The sequence below is a fragment of the Amblyomma mixtum genome, chromosome 2 (assembly GCF_055824585.1).
Source record: "Amblyomma mixtum isolate Tamu chromosome 2, ASM5582458v1, whole genome shotgun sequence".
NCBI classification, from domain to species: domain Eukaryota; kingdom Metazoa; phylum Arthropoda; class Arachnida; order Ixodida; family Ixodidae; genus Amblyomma; species Amblyomma mixtum.
The window spans coordinates 304816767-304835591 of NC_143013.1; the positions used below are offsets into that span (position 1 = coordinate 304816767).

Here is an 18825-nt window from a genome sequence, read left to right on the forward strand (position 1 = left end):
GTTGTTATTTAAAACGATTATTTATTATTTTTTTGAAGGTAAATGCGGTGAAACAAAACATAGGCAGAGCATGCTCAAGAAATAATGACATTTACAGTGGGTCGGTTGATGAATGACACTTAAAAAGGCATAAAAATGAACACCAAAATATATCCCTGAGTAGGATTCTCTCGCAGTAGGCATTCACTCTTCTGATGCTGCTTGAAAGAGCACAGTGTGGAAACCTGAAATGAAGTGACACAACACAGACAGCAACAGGTCAGTCTGTGGTCGTAATGTTGAGTACAGTGGCTTCAGATTCCATGGTGGTGTATGGATGTTACAAATGACATACAAAAGGCACACGCTACTGCGCACTGAGCTGTCCAGAGTCATTGGCCAAATGGCCTACATCCGTAATTCTGTTTCCATTCATGGCGCTGGGACTTAATTATGTGAGTCAATGAAAATTTTTTGGGGAGAGTTCTAAAGGCAGTAAGTTGGTATAATGGCAGAAACAGGAAAAAAAAAAGGGGGGGCTTGGCAATTACAAAGGGTGATGAAGGAGCGTGATTAAAGGGACACTGAGGAGAAATTGAAGTTGGCTTGTATCGACAGAATACCATCTCCTGATTACAAAAACGCCACTCATACTGACAACAAAGCTCTGGTAACGTAGAAAAGAGCAAGAACCAAAATACAGGTATCGCCGCCACAGGTTAAACTCGCAAGTACAAGCGTGATGACGTCATAGGACAAAACAGTGTTGCTAGAACCAATGGTTCTAGTAACCCTGAGACACGAGAAGCCACGAATCACTGAGGTGCAGCCAATGCATGCGCAAATCTCCTTGACGTCGCCAGATGGCGCCACATACCGGCAGCTACGCGCGCGCCTGCAGCATCGGGACCAATCAGCGCCTCCTCACCGGCGTGAGGCGGGCTTCCGGTATTCCGCTAACGGTAACAAGGTACACGGTATGCTAAAGGTGTCTATTTGCGAGAACTTCATTGACGTCTTCGAGAACGGGATCTATCGTAACGCTGGCAAAACGCCGGCGCAAACGTAAACGAAGCGCTGGTAGCGACGGCCGCAATTGCTGATAGATGTCTTCAACGTGCGGCTGGAGCTTTCTTTCCGGCTGCTGCTAGGCCGCTCTGCTGGCCGTCGGAAATCACGGAGTCTGCGTTACGTCATGTGCACGTCATGTTTCACGTCACTTAGTCCTGTGTCGTCATAAGAGAATCCCAAGTTTGAATCAGAGCGGCGGGAAAAACTTTTTCAACTTCGAATCCAAATTTCTTAAAAATAAATGCATCTTTGGCTGCCGGCCAAGTGGCAACAAAGCCATGAAATGCCGAACTATCGGATTTTGCTATAAAAAAAAAAACATTAATAGAGATCTTCTCAGTGTCCCTTTAAGGCCCGTAATTTTCTGTGGCGGAAAAATAAAATTTTTCGAACTGAGAACAAAGAATCTGCAATATTATGTGGGAAGCATCTTGTTTAACGCATGCGGCCTTTAGCGCAGCAATGGCTGTCGTGCAACCGTTCTTGCCTTGCTGCTTCGTGTTTCGTGCTACTCATTTCTGCTGTTTTTGCCCTCCCCCGCCCCTCTTCATTCTCTCCTCCCATACACCTCGTGGCTCCTTCACTGCCTTCTCTTCTTTCTTAATGGCCCGCGCTGCCTTCTTTCCATGTTTGTCGCGATTCTTTCATGCGAGTGCGTGCTGCGCGATTCGACTCAGTAGTCAGAGTTGTCGAGAGGTTGGCTTTTCTTTGCATCTCACTAGCACGATGAATGAGCTGTCACTTTATCTTTATGAATTTTTATTCTGCCCAAACTAATCTCTCATGATCATGAAGAGCAGGGGAAAAAAAAATCACGTCATATTCGTCGAGTTGGGTTCCAAACATAATGCGAGTGTTGATTTCTGAAGCAGGTTTTTTTTTTGAGAAAACTCATTATATTTGTGCAAATCCAGTAATGCTGCTTTCAACGGGTTCTAGTATCGGGACTCGTCCCCTAGGCATGTAGCTGCCACAGCCACAGTGCCTGGTGCACCAGCTGGCTTAAACAGATGGAGGAAAGGGCAAGCATGTCAATGCAACAGCAGCGGAGAAGCAACTCTTGCAGCTGACTATAGCTGTGCTTCCAATCACGTTCAATCATACACCACGATAAACCGGCCCATGCATCGTCGTTTTCGAATACTTTGCCCCACTGCACTAGTGCGTTGCAAAAGAGCTGCCTGGGGGCTGACTGCCGCTGGTCTTGTGCTGATGTCGCATGCCAGCAGGTGTGACCCATATGCACATTCGAATGGCCACTATGCATATCAAACAACCAGCATTGGAAAAAATTTCTACCGTACTTAACTAGGAAACCGTGTTTTCCGGGACCGTATTAACTGGAAGGAAAACAGTAACTCTATCAAACCTTTCTATTGCTTGCGATTTTGAATGTGTCAGCTGGGAACGTATCAACGAGGTTCCACTGTATTCCTATGTCACTGCGTAAACATACTGTCATTCTACAAGTTCTATGACTCCACTCACCTACGCCGGCAGCCAAAATATCTCCTGAGCAGCTGAAAGCCGTGAGCTGCAAAAAAAGAAAAGAAAAATCAACTGGCATTTGAAAACCGCCATTCATAACGGCATAATCAGCTGTCTTTAGAACACTATGTAGGTTGCACAAATCTGGGGACAATTAAACATACAGCAAGTTGCTACAAAACAGCAGGGTCCTGATATACCATTAAGAACTTGGCCACGCTGAATGCGACTCATCACAAGTAAACTGAGAAAAGAATACTGAATGACAGAAGCAGCACTGCTCGTCATATTCACTGCATGCAAACCAAACCAAATGAGAGAGGAAAAAAATGGGCAAGTGTTATCTGTAACTTAAATACTTAATGCTTTCATTGCCATGGGAAAAATGACTGCTCTTGATAGGCTTGACAATTTTTTTCTACAAAATATGCGAGATGTAAAAAAGCGAAATTTGCATGAAAACGATTTCTGAAGACATTTCTTTCAGCACAAACACTTGGTGTGAATATTGTGAAAAAAAATCGGTAAACACAGAACATCTGGAAAATTAATAAAAAAATTGAACTGACAAGACAGATATTACTGAAATATTCTGGAACCTACGAAATGTTTCGAATTTGTTTATAAACTTACCACCAAAAGTTTGATATTATAATAAACTTTTCGAGCAACACTTTTTCTCCGATGCTGCATGAAAAAAGGCCGTTTTCAAAGCATACTTGATATAAATTTTTCACATCAAGAAAAAAATTTTGAAAGTAAAATGTAATGTAACAAAATATTAGTTGATAAATGTTGTTTTAAATATTATTCGTTGGAGCTAAAAATATTTCTAGACATTTAGAGAAGCCGCAAAAAATTGCGGAAACCCGATAAGCATATCCGTGATTCCATTTATGATGCGCTACTAACATGAAAATTATAAAAGGTAAAACAGTGAAACCTCTTTATAGTGAATAGGTAAAAAACTAAAATAGTTTGATACAGCCAAAACTCGTATTGAAAAATCTGTCCAAAAACTCGCGCTGGAGAAGCAAAATTTAATCAGCAAAAGAACAGCAATTGGGAGAGATCTTTTCTGCAGTCTTATCACTATTTCGAAGCCGCTCGTGGTGATTGCAAAGGCAACAAAAAAAAAAAAGAAAAAGGAAAAAAGATAGGCAAACGTCAGTTAGGTTGGCTTCCCCGCAAAGCACTGCAGAATGCCAGCTAGGAGGTGGCTTCCTTGCAGTACAGTGGTGTCGCATAACAAATCAGATGCCAGGATGATAGCTATTGCCGTTGTCACCACTGCCGCTCTGTAACAGTAGATGTGAGCAGAGGATAGCTGCCGGAAACCTACAACAAATGACCATGTTGCTAGTTCCGAGGCAATATCTATGGGTGCGAAAAGCGCAAACGGGTGCTGACCGCCTGCCTACCAGCCGTTCTTGCTGCTATATCCTCTGTGACGCTGTTGGCTGAAGCGAGATAAAGTGTCAACCGTGGCGTTGACGCTTGCCGTACCACAACCAGTCGCTCATGCAGTGAGGCAAAGCCCACCACCTGCCATCTGAGCGGGCACAGTTTGGTGCTCGGCAGTATGATATATCCGTTTTATGAGAAACCACATCCTATATTTAATGTAAAAAATGCATGTGTTTGCTGAAAATACTTAGGAACAGTTTGGTACAGCCAAGAATTCTTAATATCTGTGTATGTTATAACAAGGTTAGACTGTAAATTGCTTGAAAATGCTCTACAATGCTCTGATTTTACAAGAGACTATTAGGGAAGACGCTTCGGACGATTTACGGCCAGTCGGAAGAGAAGACGTCCACAGCTTTCGCGGTGCCCTGATTTCAACCGGGCCTAAAGTCGATTCTTTTTTGGGCAGATGGAAGTAAATCTTGCCCACATAATGTCGAGACACTACGGAGCCCATACTTATCATTCGTGATATCAGTGCGATGCACTAACTGGCTCCATGAGTGAAAAAAAGGCAAGAAGCAGAAAACGAAGCCTACGGACGGAGAGGTGCCCATGTCATTGCTGCTTGAAGCACCGAAAAAGGTGCAGCAGAATTTCGTGAAATTGGATTTTTCCGAGTGTGCGCCAACTCAGCGGCTGACACTGTTCCGCGAGTGCACCACACCCGAACCTCAAATTCAATGTAGTTTCAAAAATTGCCGCCCTGTGGGAAAAATAAAACTACGCAAGAAATGAAAGTAGGGTGTCTAAACCACAAAGTAGATAGTGCAACAAATCCTCAGTGGCCCCAGTAATGCATGAAATCGCGCTTTGAATCCATTGATAACTGGTGACTGATGCATAGTGGCATGGTAACGAAAGGGTTAAAGAAACATGTTTCTGAGCACACCTTTGCTCGGCGGCCAAAATTATGGCTAACCAAGCCTGGGAAACTGAATACAGAACAAGTGTCGTACTTCCAAGAGGTGTATTAAGTTGCACATGGATGTGCCAGGAGATGCACTTACCGAGCAGATGCCTGGCACATCCAGGGAGCCTTGCACCTTCCCAAAACTCTCTCCTGAGTCACCGTCAAATACATCAATGCCCCGCACGGTATCAGTGGCGCAGAAGTTTTTGTCCGGGTAACGTCCCACAACAATGATGTTCTCCACTGGATGCCAGCTGGCCTAAAACAGCAAAAAAAAAAAGAAAAGAAAACTAAAGCTTGAAACTTCACATGTCCATTGCAGGACAAAGGCCTCTCCCACTGGTCTTAAATTAGCTCCAGTTGTGACCACCCTATCCTTGCAAATTTCTACATCTTATCTATAGTGGTAACTTTGGACTAGTTGGTGTAACATATTGGCAGGTAAACGGTGCACGAGGAACAAGGCACGAGAAAGACATGAGCATGTCTCTCTTGCATTTTGTTCCTCCCCTGCTGTTAACCCATATCGCTCATCTAGATTACTCACTGGCTTTCTGCCACCTCCAACATTTACCTTTTCTAGGAATCCTTACCGTTACCTTAATGGGCCATCAATAATCTGTTCTCCACGTTACACGTTCTGCCCATATCTATTTCATGTTCTTAGTTACTAACCTTCTCCAAAACTTCAGGTGAGTGAAAAGCTATGAAAAATGACACCATAACTCATTAAACTGTGTTGCATGAGACTATATCCACCAACCACTCAATAACTGCTCCAGGTACACTGCTTTGTACTTTCTGAAAACTGCAATGTTCCACCATAGAATGCCATGGTCTACAAAACTTGGCAGCCAGCGGGCACAAGAAATCTCGCGCATGGGGATCCCCTGGTATAGGACGAGGGAAGAAGGAAGACACGGGAATGAATTGGGAAAGTTCAGTTTGGAATTGCAGGAGAACAAAGATGTCGCAAACGGGAACATCTATAGTCACCATGGTTGTCAATTAGGCCTAATGTCATGAAAATTTGATGACCAGTGCACAAGCTTGCACTGCACAAGAAAATCCACATACATACATACCTGGATAGGTGTGAGGTGCTGGAACTGGCGGTGCGGGTGGGCGATCACCAGTGGCTCCCGCCAGGCGGGCCCTCGATACACCCGCAGCTCATTCTTTTGGTCTGTGGTCAGCAGCGAGCTTCGGTCCGACGGGCTCACGTACGCTGCACGAATAGAAGATAAGCGGTCTCGTAACACCACAGTGCGCACCAAGGAGCCATGTGTGCTGTGTGTGCACTGATGAACAGGGCCACAAACTTTTATCATTGCTGCCAGCATATATTCAAGCAAGTGTAATCACACCTAGCAGTGAAGTTCCCAAGTGAGACTCACCAGAATTCACTCCCTGATCGTGTGGCAGCTCTATGAGGAAGTCCTTTGGACCGCTTAGCTTACGCACATCCCATATGCGCACTGTGTGGTCCACAGAGGCAGTCACCACGAGATCTGAGCCTTGGCCCACAAACTCGAGGTACTTGATCTTGCCCTTGTGGAGGCGACTTGGCTGAGGCCACAACTGGAACCATGAATATCAAACATGAATTCCTTCGAACACAGATTTTCCATCTGTGAAATTTTTCGAGAGAGAAGATGTGCGTATGAAGTACTAAAAGTTGGTAGCCTAGCAAGCACCATCTAGAGCTACATAGCGAAACTTAGTCACGCTATAACTGATGTCACACTATATTCCTCGCAGTGATATCACAAACGAGCACGGACACTACAATTTTTGGTTGCGCGCTTTCTTTAGGAATGGTACTTAGGACATTAGCACAGTAGAGCCTCGCCGATACGTTTTCAAGGTAAAATGCGAGGAAAAGACGTGTTACATGGGAAAACATATGACTAGAAACATCTAATTGTAAATAATGTGACTTCTGAACGAGGTAGAAATTCGATTGCTGACAATTTCACCTCACAACAATGTCGACAAGCATTTCTTGGCACAAGGTACAAAAGAGGTCTTTTCCTAGTGCTCACAGAATCCAGCCCGCATTAGTATTACCCTCAGCACGATCAAAAGCCCACAGCACATCTAGCCTGTTGACAGTAGATGGGATCTCTCCGTTGCTGTTTTCAGATCCTTTGCCCCCCCTGCACTGCGGGAAAGCTGCAGCGGCTGTCTGTCGCAGTGTTATTGCCTTTGTGCTCATTACACAGATTTGGTCCGCTCATATGTAAGCGCATTGCTGTAGTTCCCATGTGTTTCACCTCCTTGCCTTTACGCCCTTCAAGGATCTGCTGCATTTCTCCTCTTGATGTCGCGTCCCCACATTACAACCATTTGCGACCTACTGAGTTCGTCACAGTTCAGTAACTCAAGAAATGCATACTCTTGTATCCGTTCCTCATGCAGAAAAGCATGCAACATCATTAGAAACAACCTTCTATCAAGTATAAAGTGCTTTACTCATAACTTAGTCAGATGAGGCACCTCTTCTACATCTTCGCAGCACAATGGCATTAGAACTTCATGCATTAAGCACTAAATGGCATTAAAATTGTAGTGAGGCACAGAGTATTGCACTATTTTTCTTCCGGTTAATATTTTCTAGAATAACATGACATCTCGGCTACTATACTCAAAATTTCATCAATATCTGGTTGTGTAATACGTTCAGCAACCAACCACACATGTGCAAACATACAAGTAGGCTGAACCTAGGGGCACGTGACATGAAGAGTTGGAATGAAGCAGCAGTTAACCACCAGGATAACTTCTCTGCAGCGCCTATGTGCAAAGGAGCAAAGCATTAAAAAAAAACGCCAACATACGAGCGGGCCGTTCCCGCGGGGACGCGATGTGGAGAGGAAAAAATGCAGCCGCTTCTCCGCAGTGCCTAAGGGCATGTATTGTGAACCAAAATGAGGCGCTTGCACACGAGCGGGCAAGGTCTGCAATACGAATCGTGAAGTGAAAGTACGCAGCGACAGACAGCCGCCACGGTGGCTTTGCCGCAGTGCATTGAAGCAAGGCGGGGAAGCATCCGAAAACAACGAGGAAGGAATTTGGTTTCTTTCACCATCCCCGTCGACGGACCTGACGTGTTGCAAAGTTTCTTCCGTGCTAAGAACAACGCGAAAGCGTACTGAATTCTGCGAGCACTAGAAAAGGTGCTGTTCAGAACTTGTGACAAGAAATGCTAATCAACATTTTTATGCAATGAAACTGTCAATGAATCTCTTTTTACCTCAATGAACAGTTCCATTTTTCAAAATTTTCTCTTTGGATCATACCTTTCCCCAGATAAACTCGTATGAACGAAATTCTTTTATATTGTCTCCCTGCTAGTGCCTGGCAGTGTCCCTATTGTAGTGTACTAATTGAACAGACTAGGCTAGTAGTGTTAACTTTTTAATGCCCTCCATCAGTACGCAGTACGCACCAGTTCGCCAGTAGTGCTGAACGCATAAGCACTGCCCATGTTGTCTCCTGTCAACACCATCTTTCTCTCCTGAAGTACATCCAACGCAGTAAACCACACCCTGCAATGGGGTAAAGGGGCATTCATGAGCAGCAGCACTCAATAATCGAGTCTCATCAACGAAAGCTTGTCATACACTTCGAGCAGGCCTACCAAAGGTACCAAAGGTACGAAATGTATTCCAAAACAAGCATGCATGAGCATAAATAATGCACTACTCACATCACTTATTTGTCAGAAAGTCACTGGTGCATGGAAGCTAGAATTCACAACTATCTACCATACACATTATTTGTGACTATGTGTAAAAAAAAAAAAAAGATTACTTTAGCTCTTTCCACAAGGCCATGGCACCAGTCAAGCCATCTGGCTGAGGTCCCTATAGCAACAGTCAGATTTCCAGAAGAATTTTTCAGAATCATGCACGTACCAATTAATGCATAATATATCCATAACCACATAAAAAACAACAATAGCGTGCCTCTAGTAAGTTGTAAATAGTAAGCTGAAGAAAGCTGTGAGGAAGAGATAGATGAAAGCAAAATTAGTGTAAATATATTGTCCTTCATGAAAAATACACAAGCAAAAGTGGTTCTTTTGGATCTCTAGGAGCTATCGTTTGAGAAATGTCCTCACAAGGTGTAAATTATGATCCAATGGGGAGAAAATTTTGATAATTTCAGATATTCGTGAGCAGCATGCCAGAATTACATAAAGAAAATTCCAACTTTCCTAGATTAGTAAATATGCAATTTCTCTCGGGTCCTCATATATCCACATTGTGACTCTACATTACCTTCAAGGCCACAATTATGCTTATTTTCCCTTAAACTTGTCCCATTGGGTAATTACGTAAACAAGTCAACACATTTCAGGCCCTTTAAAGCATTCATGCTGGTAAAACAAGTGCACAAAATTTAATCCTCGCTCAGCGGTTATGGTGCTCGGCTGCTGACCCGAAAGACGCGGGTTCGATCCCGGCCGCGGCGGCTGGAATTTCTTTGGAGGAGAAATTCTAGAGGCCCGTGTACTGTGCGATGTCAGTGCACGTTAAAGAACCCCAGGTGGTCGAAATTTCCGGAGCCCTCCACTACGGCGTCTCTCATAGCCTTAGTCGCTTTGGGACGTTAAATCCCATAAACCAAACCATCACCAGAGCCATACCAGAGCTACTATAACAGACAAAGCCATCCATTTAAAAATATATATATATATATTTCTGCATTAAATTTGCATGCCTGACCAAATATCTTTCTACGCAATGTTTTTCAGACTTTAGCACATTTTTTTGTGTCCATATTTGTGCAAATGCCCTTTGTACAGGCGAGATTTGATAGTGTTCAGGTCACATCCACATATGTGGATACGGTGCTTGAAGGGGCTATGCTAATTTGACAGTTGTATGAAAGAATCTGCTAAACAAGTAGAACATGGCAATCAGCGAGGAGTGCATTAAGCTTTCGAGCAAAGCAAGTGAAGCGAGAATCTGTTGAATTACATTTGTTAAAGGGGAGTAGGCTACTTTTATATCCCCCAAAATAGCCCCAAAAATTAAGTTTTTTTATAGTTGTTGTATCCGCATGTAAGCCTAGTTTTTTATGCTGTCTCGGAGTTTCATCGCTGAAATTGGCCAGGAAGTACTCTAAGAAAAATTGTGTCTGTGTCTGTGCATTGCAGGGAAATGCTTGAACAATGGGCATTTTTCTATGCTATGGTTTTCTGCCTAGATACTCACCTTGTGGAGCAGATTTCTTCTAAGACTGTTTCATTGATCATGACCCCATTTGTTTTGTTGCCCTTCTAGGACCATAGTGCAGGTCAAGACATTTTTTTTTTTTCAAATTTGTGAACTTTAAATTTCTGGTATGAAATTTCCATCTCACTCTAAATATGTCAACGGACTCTGCACCGCAAAAATTAAAAACCAATATTTGTACTATGTGACAAAAAATATTCTAAAAATGTCTTGACCTGTAGCGTGGCAGTAGGAACGCAACGAATGTTGAAACAGCCTTGAGCCACATTTTGTTAAGTGTGCACCCTTTTCACACATTTCAGAGAAAAAATATATATATTACAAAACAATTTTCCGGACATATAACATTGAAATTTTGCAAGAGTAGTCACAGAATTATTTCTGATATGTTAAAAAAATTTACAACAATACATCAACAAATAAAAAATTTTTGCTGAGAGATGCAGCCCTCCTTAAAGGGCAATTGCAGCACTTTTTTGAGAATTTCAACATATTCAAGGATTCAAATCTATATAGGCTGTAGGTAAAGCATGCCAAGTGTTTTTGCATTAGCATTTAAAATAGTGACGTAATCAACGATTAAATTTTGTGCTTCTCCTCAATGCACTGGAGGAGTGCAGGGAAATTCATTGTGACGTCATGGAAGGTATGATTTCAAATTACGGCTGTCGTCAGCCACACCTTGCCCTGACTCGTTAGACACTGCCAAACAACTCTCGGCAGAGTTTGCCTTCGGTGGCGTTGGTTTTTTCCTTCAAAGCAGGCGTTTGTGGGTTGGAAATGTACCTATACCTTCAATGACGTCACCATACGCCCCCCACTTGGCGTTGTGCGCTGCAAAGAAACTTGAAGGGCATCCGGATTTTAATTGGCGATTACTTCACTATTTCAAGTGTTAGCCCAAAAAGACTTTGCATGCTTTACCTGAAAGTTTCACAAATTCGACCCTCTTAAGCTCGTTGATTTCTAAAACCTATGCAGTTTCCCTTTAAGTATATCAGTCATATAAATAAGCAATGAATGCATAAAATTTTTGAGTGCCCCATAGATCAGGTTCAGAAAGACAGACACAAGGACTGCAAAAACACCTAGTCACCTCTCTGACTCAGTGTCCCAGAACACCTGCGGCTCGGCTCCTTCAAAGTCCTGCAGCATTACCCGGCTGAGCAGAGTGGCAGTGTACATTTGGTTCGCATTATCAGGGTGGAACTTCATGGCTGCCACAGAGCACCCGCTGCCCATCTGCATGGAGAGTTCAGAAGTGAAATCACAAACGAGTCACAGTATTTGCCTCCCCACCCCTTTTCCTATATCTGGTAATACACCAAAAAATTTTGTAGTTAGCAGCTTATCGTCACCTTGCACTATGGAATATTTATGTTACATTGAATGACAATACTACTAGAGCTCCTACAGTAGTTTACTCTGTGAATCAACACTTTAAGAAAATCAGTTTCTATTAAAAACTATTCTCAACGGTTAATCTTTTTTCTTTACACAAATTTAACGGCCGTATGAATAGACCTATCTTGAGTTTAGCTGTGAAATTCCCTTTGCTTTCACAAAATTTGCTTGTTCAAACCAATGACTGCTGCCTGTGAGCATTTCATGCTTCTAAAACGCAGAAAAGGTTTCAGTACATCTGTCTACATTATAATCCATTTCGAACTCTTTTCCAACCATTAATTCCATTCATTCGATATGGTTCTTACATGCAAAAATTACTCTATCACTCTGCATTATTACACCAGACGACAGAGAACCCCTTCCTGCTGCTATTTACATTCTTAAAAGAAAACCAGCCTACTCTAGCTACATTGCCCAAAACAGCTGACACTGCTCTTCCCAAAGATCACCACTCTAGTACAAATGTGCAAAATGCATGGGGAATAAAAGGCACTTTGGTGCAGTAGTAGTACTTCAATTTACTTTCACTTCGTTAGTTACAGATATATCCGGTGCACCTGTTTTAGGCATTACTGTAAGTGAAGGAAGAGAAGCAATGTTATAAAATTATAAAAACATAGCACATAAACAATGGACACATATGGGCAATGACACTACAAATGACAAAAACTAGGTACATTGCACACTATATCAAATTTTCCTACAATGCATGAATGCACCAAGGTATAGCGATATTGTCAAAGTTCATGTCCACGAAGACGTTGCTATTGAGAGTGGGCTGGCAGCTTGTTTATTCAGGACGAACTGACGGGCCAGTTGGTTACACATCTCAATATTTCCGAATGCACGAGAACGAAACGAAGACTGACAGAAAGGACACACACCACAAAGCGCCGTCGAATACAGAATCCGAGTGACCTTGCTCTGCATGAGGCCACCGCCACGAAGGAGACAACACGATAAATATCGTTCAGAGGGAAAGAGCCCGAAGAACTGGTAATGAATTTGCTCAGGACGAACTGACGGGCTAGTTGGTTACACATCTCAATATTTCCGAATGCACGAGAACGAAACGAAGACTGACAGAAAGGACACACACCACAAAGCGCCGTCGAATACAGAATCCGAGTGACCTTGCTCTGCATGAGGCCACCGCCACGAAGGAGACAACACGATAAATATCGTTCAGAGGGAAAGAGCCCGAAGAACTGGTAATGAGTTTGCTCAGGACGAACTGACGGGCTAGTTGGTTACACATCTCAATATTTCCGAATGCACGAGAACGAAACGAAGACTGACAGAAAGGACACACACCACAAAGCGCCGTCGAATACAGGATCCGAGTGACCTTGCTCTGCATGAGGCCACCGCCACGAAGGAGACAACACGATAAATATCGTTCAGAGGGAAAGAGCCCGAAGAACTGGTAATGAATTTGCTCAGGACGAACTGACGGGCTAGTTGGTTACACATCTCAATATTTCCGAATGCACGATAACGAAACGAAGACTGACAGAAAGGACACACACCACAAAGCACCGTCGAATGCAGAATCCGAGTGACCTTGCTTTGCAAATTCATTACCAGTTCTTCGGGCTCTTTCCCTCTGAACGATACATGTCGTGTTGTCTCCTTCGTGGCGGTGGCCTTGTGCAAAGCAAGGTCACTCGGATTCTGCATTTGACGGTGCTTTGTGGTGTGTGTCCTTTCTGTCAGTCTTTGTTTTTCGCTTTACTCTGGCTGATTTTATGGCTCAATTGCTAATGATTTTATGCTTTGCATTTGCAGCAGTTACACTTTGCTTTACTTTGGCTGGCTTTATGGCTTGCTAATGATTTTTTGATGCTTTCACATTTCACATTTGTTGCGCATTTGTGCTTTCACATTTGTTGCACTATAGATAATTTGCCGTATTTGGCACGATGCTTTCGTTCTCCACACTCAGTGCTCGCTTGGGGACGTCGTTGCGCGTCTGCCGATGCAGATTTACTCTCTTGACTCTCGTCGGGGAGCGGTTCTCATGCTCGCTCACTTCAGGTGCCAGAGGCTTCACTTGGCAGTCATGCTGGCACGGCACATGCTGCTTATGCAGTAAAACAGTGCGCTAACATATGAGAGGACCCGTTCCCATGGCAACGCAACATGAAAAGAGACACAGTGACTTCTTTGTAGTTCCTAAAAGAAAGAGGACGAAGCATCTCAGAAATACAATGGTGTGCTTGCATTACATGCAAGTGGGCCAGGTCTGGACGCAGCAGCATGAAAAGAAAGAGTCCTACAACAATCAGCCGCCATGGCAGGGCATTTGTGCAAGGGGCTGAAGCATCCGAAAACAAGGATGAGATCCCCCTTTTGCCATTTTCATCGATGGACTAGATGTGTAGCAAAGTTTCTTCCACGCCAAGAATATTGCAAATGTGGACTGGATTCCGCAAGAACTAGAAAATGACCTTGTTCAGACCGTGTGCCAAGAAATAGTAAATGGCATTTTTATAAACTGGAACTGTCAATTAAGTGCCTGTTTTTTACTTCCTTCAAGTTACATTTTTCAAAATTAGATGGTTCGGATCATATGATCTCTTAAATAATACGCTTTGTGCAATTAAAAAAAAAAAAAAAAAACGCACCAACAACGAGGTCCAGTTTATTGTAAAAAGCTCGCTTACCGCTGGTGTTGCAACATTTTTTTTGGGGTCCCAAGCATTCCACAGAATAATCTCGCCATTCTTGGACCCCACCGCAAGCAGGTGCGGACGTGTAGGGTGCCACTGGAGGCATGTCACCCGTGCGGATTCCTTGAACTCCGGCACAGGTCCGACTTCACGCACCAAGTCCAGTACTCCTCGGGCCAGCAGACGCCTTTTCCACTGAACAACAAGCGTACACAACGGCCAATCAGAAAGACGTCATTTACTACATCCTTTAAAGGCTCACTAAATAATGGGAGAATGCGTGCAACACAGGAACAAACATGACCAATCCAAAATACAACATGGCAAGTGCTAAAAATCAAAACCAAAAATTTCGTGTGCACACAATGGAAGCATCAGAATGAGAAATAGTAACAACTTCCAGATGCCGCTTACACCACTGTCCAATTATGAAATGTGAGTGCAGGGAGAAAGAACCCTTCACAAAAGTTTTCAGATCTAGTGAACATGCAAGCAGAATGCACACAATATGAGAAGTTTCTCATCAGTATGAATTTAATGACAAAAATACTAAGCTTTGAATGCATCTCCTATTCGTCAGGTTACCTCACAGCAACTTTTATTTCACGTCAGTCATACTTATATACCTCTTGTACAATATATAGAATAATGCCACAAGCTGTGTAGTTGTAGAAGAATGAGATTTCCTTTGATCAAAGATGCATGATATAAATATAAATAAATATAAATATAAATAAAAATAAATAAATAAATAAATAAATGTATAAATAAATGTATAAATAAATAAATGTATAAATAAATAAATAAAATGTACAACAGGGTACGTAACCTCAGGACAAGTTCTTGAAGGGCGTTAATTACACTTCACTTGAATGCTAAATGACTGAAATATATAGGATGCAAAGGAAACCAAGATTTTGACTAGTAGCTAGGGGTCAAAATATGAAAATCCCATGACAGCACAGGTCTCTCACCATGGCTGACTCTTATAAAGCATGTATTTGCAATACAGAGATGCTGTAAAAAAGGCATAATTTAGACTTACGGATGGTTTTTTTTCCATACATCACACTGAGCTAAAATTATCCAAGCCACTTTAAAGGGAAGCACAGAGGTATCCAGTTCCCATAGATCTTTACGTATCAGACATCACAAGCGTACAATGCATAAAAAACAACTCAATAAATAATGTTGTTCACGTTGACCACTTTTGTATTTGAGATACTAGACGAAGGTCCCTGAACAGCTATGTTATAGAATTGAGGTTACAGAGTCTGTCCTGTACAAAATCCACGTAGACCAATCAATATACTGCAACAGGGGTAAACACATGCATACATTTCTTTTCAAACCTAAGTGACGTAGCTTATATATGCATAGGGCTCTTTTTCCAGGATTAGGGGGTAAGAATCAGGCAACATTTTTAAGCTGAAACTTGTCACAAATCGGATTAGCCAGCAAAAATTTACAAAACGAGTTTTTTTTGGATCCCATTTTTGCACCAAAAAAAAAATTGGAGGGGACACTTAAGGGTATGGCGCGATAGCTAATGGGTTAATGCCCATATCTGCATAATTAGGCAATCTCTTCTTAACATTCATAGATCCCTAGGAGTCCTCATACCATCCCTGGTGCAGTGGTGCAGCGGTTAAGCGCTGCGCCACTGCCCTACGATGGCAGGTGCTGCCACCAGTGAAACTTGTGCGATTCAGGTTGCCCTTCCCAGCAACCTCTCGAGACCAGTCATTAAATTAACTACCACATGCCACGGTGGGCAGTTTGCTCAAATACCGGTGGGCAGGATGTGATGATGACGCCGTAAGGTCACGTGACCTACAAGTGCTTGTTTTTGTGCTTGACACAGAATGCCTTACTCCTTGCTCAATAATTTGACATGCATATAAACAACTCAATAAACAAAATGGAAATGACAGTTTGTACAGAAACTAAACTGTTCACGAAATTAGATCTTTTTTCTCTATTGAAATTATATTGTTGCATAAACTATTAATCTCCTATGAAGCACTTTGTGAGTATGCAAGACCTGCCTGCCTTGTACCATCAACAACAAATGAAACGCAAACATGACAATTTAACCACGGCGCACAAAATGAGACGCTCTCATCTGGGGGGGAAACCTCAATAATAGCAAAGAGTAATTTCACTTTGAAGGCGCGAAGAATGTCTTTTAGAAGTGCTAACCAATATCACTTGTATTTCCTCTCCCGAAGTTAACATAGTGGTGACTTTCTGTTAAAACTTCAGTTCTCTTGTCCGCGTTTCATTCATACCTGATAGTACACTGCGAAAACAGTCATTAAACAACACAGAGGCCATTTTAAATGGGCAAGAGCCCTCAAGCAGGATGTTGTCAGTGTGGATAGCACTTTCTTTGATGCTGAATAAGTGCCTGGTCAGTACTGATGTTCTTGCCTCTCGCTTATATAAGTTAGTTTTCAAACATATTCACAAATTAAGCCATGTCATGAATAACAATGCGTTAAGAGAGGTTTAAGGTCTCCAGTTGAACAAACACTTTTCTGGAATAAGCACAGGATATCCGCTAATTTTCGTGCAGTGTCTTCAGCTTTGTACAGGTAAACACACATTCCCCTGCATGCCCTTCTGTGTGAAGGGACATGTTTGGGGAGAAATCGGGTTTAACCAAATTCTTAAGGAATAGGCTCGGCGTGCAAGAATCACGTCCACCACTTCAGCGCTTATCGTTTTATTGAACATGTACTGAACCGCCAAGGTCACTTCCAAAATCTTCAAACATTGATGACTATAATTTTATTCAGTAAAGCATTCAACGCTGCTCAATGCTCTGATATTCCAGCAAGACGGTCAATCTTGATCACACAAAACACGTACAGGCGCAGACAAAAGTAAATGGAGCACGCTATTGCCTTCTATTTTTCATGCTTTGCCTAAGTACTATTGCCAGTAGTGGGTGCTTGTACACTTTTTCGAGGCCAATCAATGTTTCTTCATTTCCGACAGCGAAGGAGTGATTGCAATTTGAACGGAATATCGCGCATTCCACTTATGTCCACACCCGTACATCAAGCCTTCGCTTATTCCTCCAAAAATTACTCAAGAGTGTGTGTGTATGAGACAGAGAAGTGGTAGAGGAACGGCAGGGAGGTTAACCAGAAGAATGTTCTGGTTGGCTACCCTGCACTGGGGGAGAGGGATGAGGTGGGAAGAGGAAGTAGAGCAATGCGGTACGTAGCAAGCGCGACAAACAATAGGGCCATTTTCATTACCTACACTGGCTACACTAGTGTAGCCAGTGTATCATGATTTCATGATACACATACACTTGCTACACCAGTGTAGCCAGTGTAGGTAAAAAAAAATGGCCCTAATGAACGCACTGAAAGTCACTGGATTGAACAAATCCAGCATCTGCAGTGCATTCTGTGTAGCTGGCGTGCGCAAACAAGAGTGAATGCGCGCAGTCGCATGCTACTTGAAAACACGAACTTTCCTGTTTCTAGATGCATGATCATAGACCCTGATTTTACTCACCTTGCCCATGAGCTGGTCGCTAGATTTGTCTCGGAGCAAGCTGTTATTCAGGCACTGGACAAGATTGTTCGTCTTTTGCGCCACATGATTAGCACCAACCTTCAGCTTTTTTCCGACACCACCTTTCTTGAAACTGCTGCCTCCACTGTCACCTCCGGCATCGCGTTTATTACCGGCACTTTTTTTCGCGCTCCCAGAAACTGCGCCTCGCGGCTGACGACGCGCGGTTCCTGTGGCCGGTGCGGTCGCGTCTGCGTCGATGGCGCGCCGTCGCTGCCGTCTCGGGCGACCACTTGGTCCAGCCTCATCCATGGTGCTGCGCCAGCTGCGCTCACCAGAGCGATACAGCGCACACACTACACCACCAACGCGACCAAGGGCCAGAAGGCGAAGCGAAACCAGCGATCTGCCTCCACGTGCTTTCTGCTTACACGGGCAAGTGCAGACACGCCGCGCGCGAATTAGGGGCGCGAACCACCACTGGCACCGCCAGCGTGCGCTAGGCGTGCTTCACGCGCGCAAGTTGCGTAACTCGCGCGTCCTGCGGTTGCTAGGCGCCCGCAAGCCCAAGGCCAAGAGCCCATGCTGGAAATAAATACCGACTGGTTGGAGCGTGACGCGTACGCTTGATGTTAGGAGGAATGAAGATCCGGTCGGCACAAAAATACGCTCGGACCGCCATCTGCTGTTTCAGCTGCGAGGTTGTAGCTCACTCGGTCTAGGCACGGAGCGTTGCGCGATTGGCTTCCGATAATTGACCTTGACGGCACCGCCACCAGCTGCAGCCAGCGTGCACAACCAAATAAAGAGAGAGAGCTGCACGAAGAAGCAGAAAAAAAAAAAGCGGCATCGTGCAGATAAACGTCGGCACTTAAGCCAGTTTTAAAATACCAAGAAAGCTTTAGGAGACAGTTTATCTTGCCGATGGGGCATCAACACCGTCTACACATGATGCACATCCGTGTGGAGAGGGCGATTTGCTTTAACGATCACTGAACGCCTTCCGAAGTTTACTGCTGGCAAACTACCAACCAGCCGACTTATCTCT

The 18825-nt window shown here is 43.5% G+C and overlaps 1 protein-coding gene across 1 annotated transcript; it reads right to left on the reverse strand.

Moving 5' to 3' along the window:
* Position 1: 1 nt before the first annotated feature.
* On the reverse strand, positions 2-18453 carry LOC149364764 (DNA damage-binding protein 2-like). Its single transcript, XM_089574698.1, has 9 exons — positions 17778-18453; positions 14238-14438; positions 11261-11406; positions 8370-8469; positions 6316-6499; positions 6004-6146; positions 5016-5177; positions 2539-2584; positions 2-224 (listed from the first exon to the last, which is right to left on the reverse strand). The coding sequence occupies exons 1-9, from the start codon at positions 18087-18089 to the stop codon at positions 184-186; spliced, it is 1335 nt and encodes a 444-aa protein (XP_089430824.1). The 5' UTR covers positions 18090-18453; the 3' UTR covers positions 2-183.
* Between the last annotated feature and the right edge of the window lie 372 nt (positions 18454-18825).